General features: G+C 39.1%; 1 protein-coding gene across 3 annotated transcripts in view; it reads right to left on the bottom strand.

Annotated features, from left to right (window-relative positions):
* Positions 1 to 13374, bottom strand: part of RARS1 (arginyl-tRNA synthetase 1) — a 94908-nt gene that overhangs the window by 13723 nt on the left and 67811 nt on the right. For all 3 annotated transcript variants that reach the window (XM_033927301.1, XM_033927299.1, XM_033927300.1), the window contains one exon: positions 6230 to 6334. In XM_033927301.1, coding sequence (XP_033783192.1) covers positions 6230 to 6334 — 105 coding nt within the window. The remainder of the gene's footprint in view (positions 1 to 6229; positions 6335 to 13374) is intronic.

Genomic DNA, 13374 nt, shown 5'->3' on the forward strand with positions numbered 1-13374 from the left:
ACTAATAAAGCAGTGAAAACCCCTGAAAACTAACTAATTAATAGAACTTCATTCCTTTAAGAACACTTATCTACGTTGCAGAGAAATAAGAGGCAGTTAACCTGGATTGATTTGATGGGGAATAAAGAAAAAAATTAGCAGATAAAATCAAATTTCTTCTTCCTTAGAGTCATCAGTTCAGAACTTGCAGGATGTAATAAAACAGTTTTCAAGAAGGAAGAGATTTAGAGATTCCAGCCACCACCAATGAAGCCCAAAGGTAGTCTCTGTTCTGGCTGCAACATGCAAGCGATAATGTTTAAAAGGTGTGGAGAGAAGACCATGTCACTGCTTTACAAACATTTAACAGAGAAACTGCTCTGAGCTCTGCCCAAGAAGCAGCTATGGAGGGGGACTGTTTGCCAAAATATAGGTGGAAGAAATCATGATTAGCCAACATGAAGTAGTTACTGTAGAGGTAGCCTGACCTATTTTGGGCATCACTTGAAAGTCACAAGTCTTTACAAGATATCTCATTAGGACTCTGCAAACATCTAGACATCTGAGACAAGGAAACTCAGACCCATAATCTCCCTAACAGAGGAAGGGAGAAGCAAGGTCTAATTCACGTGAAATGAGAAAAAAGAAGAATGGTACAAATAAATATTCCCACCTTTGTGAAACACAGAAATGGGTCCAGCAGGACAGAACTTGTAACTAAGAAACCCAGCGAGCCAAGGTGATGGCCAGAGAAAGCACAGTTACTTACCGTAACAGGTGTTATCCAGGGACAGCAGGCAGATATTCTTGACTGATGGGTGACGGCACCGACGGAGCCCCGGTACGGACAATTTTAGAGTGATTGCACTCTAAGAACTTGGAAAGTTCTAGTAGGCCGCACTGCGCACGCGCGAGTGCCTTCCCGTCCGACAGAGGCGCGCGGTCCCCAGTTAGTATAAGCCAGCTAAGAAGCCAACCCGGGGAGGAGGGTGGGACGCAAGAATATCTGCCTGCTGTCCCTGGATAACACCTGTTACGGTAAGTAACTGTGCTTTATCCCAGGACAAGCAGGCAGCATATTCTTGACTGATGGGTGACCTCCAAGCTAACAAAAAGAGGGATGGAGGGAAGGTTGGCCATTAGGAAAACAAATTTTGCAAAACAGATTGGCCGAAGTGTCCATCCCGTCTGGAGAATGCATCCAGACAATAATGAGATGTAAAAGTATGAACTGAGGACCAAGTAGCAGCCTTGCAGATTTCCTCAATAGGAGTGGAACGGAGGAAAGCTACAGATGCTGCCATCGCTCGGACTCTATGGGCCGTGACAGAACCTTCCAGTGTCAGTCCGGTCTGAGCATAACAGAATGAAATGCACGCTGCCAGCCAATTAGACAACGTACGTTTAGAAACAGGACATCCCAATTTATTCGGATCAAAGGACAGAAAGAGTTGGGGAACTGATCTGTGGGGTTTCGTACGCTCTAGATAGTAAGCTAGAGCCCTCTTACAATCCAAAGTATGCAGAGCCTGTTCCCCAGAATGAGAGTGAGGTTTCGGAAAGAAGACAGGCAGAACAATGGATTGGTTGAGATGGAATTCAGAGACAACCTTAGGGAGAAACTTTGCTGCAAAGAGGTCTATCTGAGGAGTGTCCCACTGAGCGAAGATGGACTGTAGAGTTAAAGGATCGAGTGTCCATTCGTGAGGCTGGAGAATTCTGCTGAGCTTGTCCGCTAAAGAATTCTGTTCTCCCTGAATGTAGATAGCTTTCAGGAATAGGTGGTGATCTGTGGCCCAAGCCCAAATCTTCTGGGCTTCCTGGCACAAGATGCGAGAGCCTGTCCCACCCTGCTTGTTGATGTAGTACATCGCAACTTGATTGTCTGTGCACAGCAGGAGAACCTGAGGAAAGAGAAGATGTTGGAAGGCCTTGAGGGCATAAAACATCGCTCTGAGTTCTAGGAAATTGATGTGATGCTTCATTTCCTGGGCTGTCCAAAGTCCTTGAGTTTGGAAATCGTTCAAATGAGCTCCCCAGGCATAAGGGGAGGCGTCGGTGGTGATGACCAGTTGATGAGGAGGTAGATGGAACAGAAGACCTCTGGAGAGATTTGAGGATATCAACCACTATTGTAGAGACTGACGAAGAGATGATGTCACAGATATGTGTCGTGAGCAAGGATCCGTCACTTGGGACCACTGGGTAGCTAGGGTCCATTGAGGAGTGTACAGGTGAAGACGTGCGAAGGGTGTGACATGAACTGTGGAGGCCATGTGACCCAAGAGTATCTGGGGCCGCACAAACTTGCAAACGCTGCAGTAAGACACAGGAGGGAGCCGGCAAGATGGTAAACACCCAGGGGCAGCAAAGGAAAATGCTGCATCACCCTTGACCGGGGCCATACAAAATACTTCACTGGGCCGCAGGTTGGACATCCCTGACGTAGTGTCTAAAAAGTACATACTCATATAGGCATTCATGCAGATAATAAGATGAATCATGATAGAGTCCCAAATGAACAAGCAACCTGCTGCTTGACAGGCAACCAATAAGGCTCATTTAAAAATGGAGTCACATGTTGAAGGTAAAAGGGGACAGACTTAGAATTTAAGGAAATACTTCAGCAAAAGGATGATAAATGCATGGAATGACCTTCTGGTACTAAAAGAACTTAAACATGAAATTGCTGACCTACTGTTAGGGATCTGTTACCTGTTGCTAAAATCGTCTGTAGTACCTGAAGATTAGAGAGTGGCCAAAGTTACGCCAATTATTTAAAAAGGGTTCCAGGGCAGAACCGGGAAATTACAGACCGGTAAGCCTCACCTCAGTGCTAGGCAAAATGGTAGAAACAATTATAAAAAATAAAATTGTAGAACACTAAGACAAATGAGGTGGAGTCAGCATGGGTTCAGTCGAGGGAGATCTTGCCTCACAAATTAGCTCAACTTCTTTGAAGATGTGAATAAACATGTGGATAAAGGTGAGCCATAAAGGTTGATGTAGTGTATCTAGATTTTCAGAAAGCTTTTGATAAAATTCCTCACAAGAGGTTCCTGAGAAAATTAAAGTGTCATGGGATAGGTGGCAAAGCTCAGTTGTTGATTAGGTTATCGGACAGAAAACAGAGGGTAGGGTTAAATGGTCATTTTTCTCAATGGAGGAGAGTAAATAGTGGAGTGCCGCAGGTGTCTGTACTAGGACCGATGCCATTTAACTTATTTATAAATGATCTGGAAATTGGAACGACGAGTGAGGTGATTAAATTTGCAGATGACACTAAACTGTTCAAAGTTGTTAAAACGCTTGCGGATTGTGAAAACTTGCAGATGGACCTTAGGAAATTGGAAGACTAGGCATCCAAATGGCAGATGAAATTTTTTTTTAATTTATTTCTTTATCAATTTTTCAAAAACATATCAAGTATACACTTGTACAGAAAGGAGAAGCCATAAGGAAAAAATAAATTCCAAAGTAACATTAATCACTATCACATCAAAAAAAAAGAAATATCTATGATCTCCTCCTCAAGTCCTCAATTCAAGGATCCAAGATGTAAAACAGTGAGCAAAAAAAGAATCATTGAAATATAAAGAAGAAGAAAAACAGGGATATAGTCAGCTGAAGGAAGTGAACAAATTAAATTAAACAATGAGCATTCATGTTGTCATTGTCCCAGCTTTCAGGTGTGCAGCTGACAGGAATGTTGTCAGCTGTATAGGGTCAAAGAAGACATATTTTTGCTTTTGATATAATATCACACATTTACATGGGTGTCTTAAGAAGAAGGAAGCTCCAAGAGCAATAACTCCCGGCTTCAAAATCAGAAATTCACGACGACGCTTCTGGGTATCTCGTGCCAGATCCGGAAATATTTGTATTTTAAATCCCAAAAATTCTTTTAGCTTATTTTTAAAGTAAAGTTTCAGCAACCAGTTTTTATCTGGTGCTAAGGCAACAGTAAGAAGTAAAGTTGCAGGCGTCGCTATTTCCTTATCCGATTGTTCCAACATCAGTGAAACATTTAAATTCTGTTGGGCCTCTGACGATGGTAGTGGTTCTTGGTGTTGTCCTTGTCCTTGGATCCTTCGTGAAGGGAGATAATAAACCTGAGAAAGTGGTGGAAGCAATTCTTCTGATATGTCCAATATTTCTATCATATACCTTTTTATCATATCTCTCGGAGGTATTGTTGCCACTCTAGGAAAATTAATTAACCTGAGATTATTATTACGAGAAAGATTGTCCAAAGCTTCTAATTTTCTTCTCATATTTGTATTATCTCTCATTAATGTTTCATTTAGTTGTTTAGTGGCAACATTTGAGTCTTTAAGGTCCTGCATTTCAGTTTGTAAACTTTTAATATCTGTTTCATGGGTGTTTAATTTTAATTCAATTTGAGAAATTTGAGGTTTAATTGATTTTGCCAGGTCCGCCACTAGATCCCATATTGCCTCAAGAGTTATTTCTCGGGATTTCTCTGTTATAATAGATTGTTCAGATTGATTAGAAAGATTTAATATAGCTGACCTCTCCTCCTGTATGCTGTTCTCCTGGAAGCTGCAATCCCTCATGCTGTTATGTGCCTCAGCCAGAACAGGATTCCCAGAACAGGCGTCCAAATCCAGTCTCCCCTGTCTGCTGTCCAAAGCCTCACGGGACAGGAGTTCACCGACCTCCGATGGCTCCACTGCCCGAGGGGAACTGGTGTTCTGGGGGAAAGGGGGAGGTGCTCTAGCGTCGGGGCTCAGCGAGATCTCCAATCCCGGGGAGACTGCCTCTTGCTCACCAACGAGAGCCTCCAACGGTGAAGCCGACGCTGCCGCTGATACTTCCTGCATCCGACGAATTAGGTCCTCGATATTGCCGATTCTTGCGGGGTCAGGGCGCCGTGAGGCTATTGCGGCACTTCGGCCCCTTCTTTTCGGCATTGTAAGGTAAGAAGAACGAAGGAAAAAAGCCTACGATTCAAACGAGAATCTAACCGGGACGCTCAGCTAGCTGTCCCGTCGGCCATCTTGGATCCCATTTTCCTCGGCAGATGAAATTTAATGTGGACAAATGCAAAGTGATGCATGTTGGGAAGAATAACCTGAATCATGGTTACCGGATGCTAGGGTCCACCTTGGGGGTTAGCATCCATGAAAAGGCTCATAGACAATAAAACCAATAGGAGGAAATGTTTTTTCATTCAGAGAATAGTTAAGCTCTGGATGGAACGCATTGCCAGAGGCTGTGGTAAGAGCGGATAGCGTAGCTGGTTTTAAGAAAGGTTTGGACAAGTTCCTGGAGGAAAAGTCTGTTATTGAGAAAGACAAGGTAGCATGGAATGTTGCTACCCTTGGGTTTTGGCCAGATTATGGTGACCTGGATTGGCCACCATGGGAACGAGCTACTGGGCTTGATGGACTGTTGGTCTGAACCAGTAGGGCTATTCTTATGTTCTTATGCAAATGAAGTCTATATCTGAATTCAAGAAAGCTTAGGACGAGTACACATGATCGTTAAGGGAGAGGATGGGATAGTAAATGGTATTGATGGGCAGACTGGATATGTCATGTGGTCTTCATTTTTCTCTGTTTCTAAAGTCTGCCGCCCTGTTTCCCACCTTACCCACCTGCTCCCTCTTCCTGTAAGATTGACATTGGAATGCTTTTATATTTTACTTATATATTCTGATATTTGTCAACATTTGTTTATTTTTGATCCGAAGAAGGGTGAGCTTCAAAAGTTAAATTAAAAATGTATTAAGTTGGTTGGAATTTTATTTCCTTTATGTTTTATTTCTATATATTACAGTAAATTTCTGCAGGAAAGCTGCTACTCTCAGTTTAGCTTTCTTAGCTCAGGAAAAGTCTCTGAGGAGCTCTTCTCTGTATTAGAAGGGCTAGCTGAAAAGGAAACTTCTGGGCCAGACATGAGTTCCTGTAATGGGGGAGATAGCAGTCTGAGCTAATGTACAGGTACAGACACTAATGCTGGCTGCTCCCCTTCCCACTATCTTTTACCAGGATTACTAGGGGAGATGGCCCAACCTTCAGATGACATTCTTTTCCTTTGCTCCCAAAGGACTGCCAAAGAAACACAAACTTTTCAGAGAGATAAAGCCAACTCCTCCAGGTCCTCAGTAACCAAGTATGCAGGTAATGCTGAAATGAACGGGTACAGTCATTAGCAGAAGGGAGCACTAGAAACACACACAAGGAATGGAGATTCTTCTTGGAGAGGAACACAGAAAACTTTATACCTTTTTCCTCAAACAGCTTTACCACATCAGTCATCATCTCCTGATAGAATGATTCACCCCTTTCTATGAGTTTAATGTCCAAGCAGTCATAAATTCTCTGAAACTCTAAAGACAAAAAGCAAACAAGAAACAGATTCACAATGAAGTAAAATGACAAAGATATGAAGAGATTAGCAGCAAAGGCTTTTAACAATCATTAAAAAAGCAAAATTTATCCGAACATCAACTTGTTTTTTTGTTTTTCTTTTCAAAATCTTTATTCATTTTCATTTCTTACAACAAGTGTACAAGAAAATATCAATTAGATCATACAAATCACTTGAAAATCTAATCAAACATCAGCATAAATATATAAATAAAAACTCCTCCCCCTCCCATCCCTTCCAACAATAGTATTAAATTCATTCAATATTACATATATTATAAACAAAAATAGGAAAAATTATAACTCTAAATACCCTCCCCCCCTTCTATGTTCTGTTATGTAAGAAGGTGTCTAATCATTACAAAATGCTATCACTGGTCCCCAAATCTTCTTAAAATTATTATAATTCCCCTTTTGTAAAGCAATTATTCTTTCCATTTTATATATATGGCATAATGAGTTCCACTAAAAGGTGTAATTGAGTCTGGTATAATCTTTCCAGTTTCTAGTAATATGCTGAATGGCAACTCCTGTCATTATTAATAGCAATTTATTATTATTTGCTGAAATTTGGCTTCTCAATCTCATAGAAGTACCAAATAAAACTGTATCATAGGATAGGGCTACATGATTTTCTAATAGAGAATTAATTTGGGACCAAATTGATTTCCAAAACGCATTGATACAAGGACAGAAAAAAATTAAATGATCTAAAGTCCCAGGTTCCAGATTACAGTGCCAACATCTATCAGACTTAGAGCTATCTAACTTTTGTAAACGAACTGGGGTCCAAAAAGTTCTATGCAACAAAAAGAATCAAGTTTGTCTCATAGATGCAGACACTATGGCCCTGATTCTCCAAAAGTGCGTCCCGATTTTAGGCAGCTGTAGGCGTCCTGCAGCTGTCTAATCAGCCAATCGGGATGCACGTTTTTTTAAAAAAATGCTCCCCAGGCAGGCCGCCTATATTGAAGGCGAGGCCCGCGAGACACCTAGACCCTGATTCTGTATAGGACGCCCGGGAGAGGCGTCCTATTCAGAATCGGCCTAAACTAAACCCCGATTCTGTAACCAGTGTCCATGTTACAGATGCTGGTTAGAGAATCGGGTTAGATTAGACACGGCCCGCTACACTTATCGCGGCAAGGAATCTCTCTGCCGCTATAAGTATAGCGGGCCGCGGCCTGTCCGATCGCTGGCAGGAGGGTGCCCAATCCCTGCTGCCCGAAGACGCACCCCCCCGACACTACCGACCGCCCCCCCCCGACATTACCGATCCCCCCCCCCCCCGACAATATCGATCGCTGGCAGGAGGGTGCCCAATCCGTCCTGCTCGAAGACGCACCCCCCCGGCGCTAACAACCCCCAAACCTCCACTCCACCAAACCTGTTCTTACGGCCAGACGGGTCTTGCACGCCCAGCCGGCAGGCACGCCTCGTCGAAATGAGGCGGGCCCGCCCCTTCCCGGCCCATCCCGCCGAAGCCTAAGGCCTGATTGGCCCAGGCTCTAGAAGCCTGGACCAATCAGGCCTTAGGCATAGCGGGTCCGCCCATCCCCACTTAATCTAAGGCCTGATTGGTTACAAAAAGTAAGTGATGATGTGGAAATCCTCACTAAGAGAGCAGATTATCTGATAACAAATTAAATCTTTTGGAAGAAAAAACGGAACAAATGCAAACTGAAATGAAACAGAACAAAATGGTATGGAAGGAAATGGAAGTTGTTAAAAAGGATCTTGAGGATTGCTTGAATCGCGAGAGAAGATATAATTTAAGGATCATTGGGATGCCGGAAGGTGTGGAAAAAAATGATCCTATCTCTTTCTTGGGTTTGATACCTTTTGAATGAAAACGTGAGATCTCAATGCTTAACCAATGAATGCACACCAAGATGGACTTGATTAGCTAACTCTGACGTGCAGTGCGTAGGAAGAGAGCAATGAAGAACAGTGACGTGTTTTCTAGAACGGAAAGACATGGGACGATGTACTTTATCGTATGGACTTCGGGACTAAAGTTTTTTTTTAATTTTTAAATTCCTTTTTTTTTAAATGAAAAGATAAAAGTTTAAATAACATTTATTACATAGGAAGAATGTAATTTTTATGGATAAGAAGATCTTTGGTAATATAATGGCACGGAGCTGCTTCTCAATTGATATCTGCGCGGAAGAGTGGTCTGTATACAGTAAAGCTCATAGTTAATGACATGTTTCCTTTTGGTCAGTGAATGGTTATGTAAGGGGCAAGAGAAACTTTAAAATGGTGGTATTTTTTTTTGGTTTTGTTTTTTCTTCCTTCTTTAGATATGGAAATAACCTTTTCAGGGATGTTATATGCTGTGCTTAATTTTTTGAGGATAAAAGTTCAGTATAGGTTAAGCAGCTACTTTCTTCAATGGTTTCCTAATAGTAAAACAGACTAAACTCTTTTATGTAATAAGCTGAAGTTTGATATTTCATTGGTACTATATGGTCATCAGATAAAGGGGATGAGAAAAGGAAGGGGAAAGAAAAGAAAAGAGGAAAAAAAGGGCGAGGAAGGACGGAAAGGGAAAGAGAAAAGAAAAAGGAGGAGGGAGGGAAGGGAAGAAAAAAAAGGAAAAGAAAAAAGAAAAGAAAGAAAGGATTGCTGATAAGAAAATAATATTGATTAAATATAGGATATATGGCCACTGGAAAGTTTTTACAACATAGTAATAGATCCAGTAATGAAATTAAATCTATACTCATTTATATTTAATTATATGCTGTTGTAGATGAAGAACTGCTTTGAACTTTGGATTTGATTAGGATATCTGGTTTAATGCAATATAAATTTTAGGAAAGTTTATAAAGATATAGGTACTATATGGGTATCTTAATCCTTTGTTTTATTTATGTATTTGTTATATATTTCTAATATTAGAGATAACACATGAGGAAAATGATATTACTATGATATTATAATTCTCATTCTATGTAACTCTGCAGCACAATGATATTATAGAGTAAACAAGATTACATACAAACTTTCTTTATATTTATTATTTTTATTGGAATGTTTAAGATTTTAAGGATTCTATTTTTAGGATTATACAATATATAATCATTCAATAAGAGAATATATTTGGATGTCATTTATTATATTTAATTGCTAATTGATATGAAATATTAATTGTTTCTGAATTTCTAAAAGTCTGCTTTAATGTAAAATGGAAGTAGATCTTTGGGTTTTTTGTAATCAAACTATAAATTGACTTAATTGGGTTTAGGTATTTTTATAATTTGATGAATTAGATAAAATCTTTCCACAACTTATGAGCAATTATATGGATTGGGATTTAGTATATTAAATTAATTGAACTTGTTAATTCAGGATATATTCTTTTATTTATTATATACACTTTTTCCCTTAATCTATATTATAACAAAGAAACAGGGGTGGATATTTAATTTTCTTGATAGACTATATGTATAATTTTATTTACATCATATATAAATTTAAGGATAGCTGTTTAAATTTGAGATATTAGCTTGTGAGGAGTTACTTATACCTGATCTTACTTGCGTTTCCAAGTTTTCGTATTTAATTGGGGATGGAGGGGAGGGAAAGGGAGGTTCATGTAAATCTTGTTAATTGGGAAATTGACTTATTATTCAATATTCACAGTTTAATTTTTGATAGAACAAGTGATGAGATTATCTAATGGATATCAAGATACTGTCTTTGAATGTTAATGGTCTTAATCATCCGATGAAAAGGAAAAAAGCTTTGTTATTTTTAAAACAGCAGAATGCGGATATTTGCTGCATACAAGAGACTCACCTGTCCAATATAGAATCTCAAAAGCTGGAGGGTGGGTGGATTAAACATTGTTTTTTCTCATCGGCTGTTGGGAAAAAGGCTGGTGTTGCTATATTGGTGAATAAGAAATGTTCTGCCTCCTTTAAATTTAAACTATAAACTCCTATACGTTTGCCAAAAGGTGCTTAAAAAGATACAAAAAAGAAGGCAAAAGATGTCAGTAAGGACTCTATGAGTGTGTCTATCAGCTAATCACTACTAACAGACCAAACCACACAAATACCAAATGTCAATTGAAGAGTAGGGACGCTCTCAGTGTGAGGTTATTAGCGACGGGAGAACAAACTCCAGCGCTTCCACTACAAAGACGGAGGTGAATCACCCCGCCTACACACCATCATCGGGTGTCCCTAGTGTGCAAAATCAACTGTGCAGAATTAATAACAATAAATAAGTCACAAACAGTGAACTAGTGAGAGAGTGAATCACACTGAAAACCCACTCATAGAGTCCTCCCCAGCCTAATCCCCAAGATACAAAATGAAACCACAGCCAACTTAGCTTTTAAAGCGAGCCAAATGAGGTCAATGAGAATTGCAGGAGACCAGAATAGTCATTGGATCAACCGGTTTCAGGTGAAATCCTTCATCAGGATCTTAAGGCTGGAGCAGAACCGGCTGGGAGGGCAGCAGGAGAGCCCGCAGAGGCAACTGACTGGGCTTAAAAGCTGTGGTTTCATTTTGTATCTTGGGGATTAGGCTGGGGAGGACTCTATGAGTGAGTTTTCAGTGTGATTCACTCTCTCACTAGTTCACTGTTTGTGACTTATTTATTGTTATTAATTCTGCACAGTTGATTTTGCACACTAGGGACGCCCGATGATGGTGTGCAGGCGGGGTGATTCACCTCCGTCTTTGTAGTGGAAGCGCTGGAGTTTGTCCCTACTCCTCAATTGACATTTGGAATTTGTGTGGTTTGGTCTGTTAGTAGTGATTAGCTGATAGACACACTCATAGAGTCCTTACTGATATCTTTTGCCTTCTTTTTTTGTATCCTTTAAATTTAAGGCATCGGATTCTCATGGAAGATGGATACATCTGGAAATGAGCATGGGAGATACTACCTTGTCGCTTTTTAATGTATATGCCCCTAATTCGAATCAGCCAGAATATTTTAAGACTCTACAACAACTGATTCTTCCACTGGCTACATCTAATTTGATAGTAGCTGGGGATTTCAATGCTGTCATGGATCCTCTTTTGGATAAAAATCCTAAAAGATTTATAAAGTCTTTGGGATTAGATAATTTTGTACAATCTTGTGATTTGAAAGATATTTGGCGTATACTTCATTTTGATGGCCGGGAATTTTCTTTCTGTTCTCATGTTCATAAATCTTTTTCTAGAATAGATTACATTTTTGTTTCAAATCAATTAGTACATCAAGTTACGCAGGCTGCCATTGATCCAATTATTTTATCAGACCATGGTGGAGTGTGGATTGAACTTAAAGGCGTTGAACAAGATATAAATAGACCTGTGTGGAGATTTGATAATACATTGCTTGCTGAACCAAATTTCTATGAAATTATGTTAGGAAAAATAAAGGATTACTTTCAACTTAATGATATAGATGAAGTCTCTATGGAAACTTTATGGGATGCCTTTAAGGTGACCATGAGAGGTCAATTAATTTCTTATTCGGCTCATCTTAAAAACAGATTAAGAAACAGTTTTCTGATTTAGAAAAAGAAATTAAAATTTTGGAATCAAAATTAATAGAAAAATGGGATTATTCTACGCAACAAGAACTTTTAAAATTTAAAGGAAAATTTCATGAGATCTCATCTAAATTGATTAGGAAAGATTTATTTTCTCAGCAAGCTTTATATTATGGAAACTCAAATAAGTCAGGAAGAATATTGGCAAATTATTTAAAAGCTAAAAAAAGAAAGACAAAAATAGTTGCCATTAAAGATGAACTTGGAGATATGCACATTCAAAATAAATCTATTTTAAAACAGTTTTTCCAATTTTATAGATCTCTTTATTCTTCTGAGACTTATTTAGATAAAGAAAAAGATGGTTTAGAGTTTTTGAAAGTATTAGAGGGTCCTAAGGTTCCCGAGCATATAAAAAGAAGTTTAGAAGAGCCAATATCACTAAAAGAATTAGGAATAGCTTTGAAATCCCTTAGAGTAGGATCCGCTCCAGGTGGTGATGGATATACAGTAGAGTTTTATAAATCTTTTCAAAATACCCTATTACCTTATTTATTAAATTTATACCAGACTCAACTAACTAAGGGTTGTATTACAGGCACTATGGCAGAATCTTTAACCATAGTTTTGCCCAAGCCAAATAAAGATCCCACTTTGGTTTCAAATTATAGGCCTATTTCCTTAATCAATGTAGATGGTAAACTTTTAGCTAAGACATTAGCTTTAAGATTGGCTAAAACTCTCCCTTTCATTATAGGTATGCATCAAACAGGATTCGTTGCTCAAAGACTTTCTTCTCATAATACCAGACTGGCTTTTCATATGTTATATTTGACAAAAGCCATGAAAGATCCGGCTTTTTCTGTTTCTTTGGATGCAGAGAAGGCCTTTGATCGAGTGGAATGGACATTCATGTATCAGGCAATGGACTGGTTTGGTATAGGTTCAGGATTTATACAAATAATTAAAACGTTGTATAGCTCCCCTGCTGCTAGATTATATATTAATAATACATTTTCAGAACGTTTTAATTTACAGAGAGGAGTTAGACAAGGTTGTCCACTATCTCCTTTGCTTTTTGATATTGTTTTGGAACCCTTGTTGTTAGCTATTCAGCAGGTGAAGGAGATACAAGGTATTCCCCGTTCAGATAGGGAATATAAAATATCGGCATATGCGGATGATATCTTGCTTTATTTGAGAAATCCAGAAAGTACCATTCCATGTTTGCTTGAGTTAATTGAAAAATTTGGAAAATTTTCCGGTTACAAGATAAATTGGAATAAATCAGAAGTTCTTCCACTAAATGTACATTGTACAAAAGGTTTATTTGATCCATTTTCTTTCATTTGGAAGGAAGACGGTATTAAATACTTAGGAATTTGGATTGCAAAAACAGTAGATGATACAATGAAAATTAATGAAAAAAATTTATTACAAAAAGTAACAGAAATGTGTGAGCAATGGAATCCTTTACACTTATCTTGGTGGGGG

This window comes from Geotrypetes seraphini, chromosome 18 (genome assembly GCF_902459505.1).
Source record: "Geotrypetes seraphini chromosome 18, aGeoSer1.1, whole genome shotgun sequence".
NCBI classification, from domain to species: Eukaryota; Metazoa; Chordata; class Amphibia; order Gymnophiona; family Dermophiidae; genus Geotrypetes; species Geotrypetes seraphini.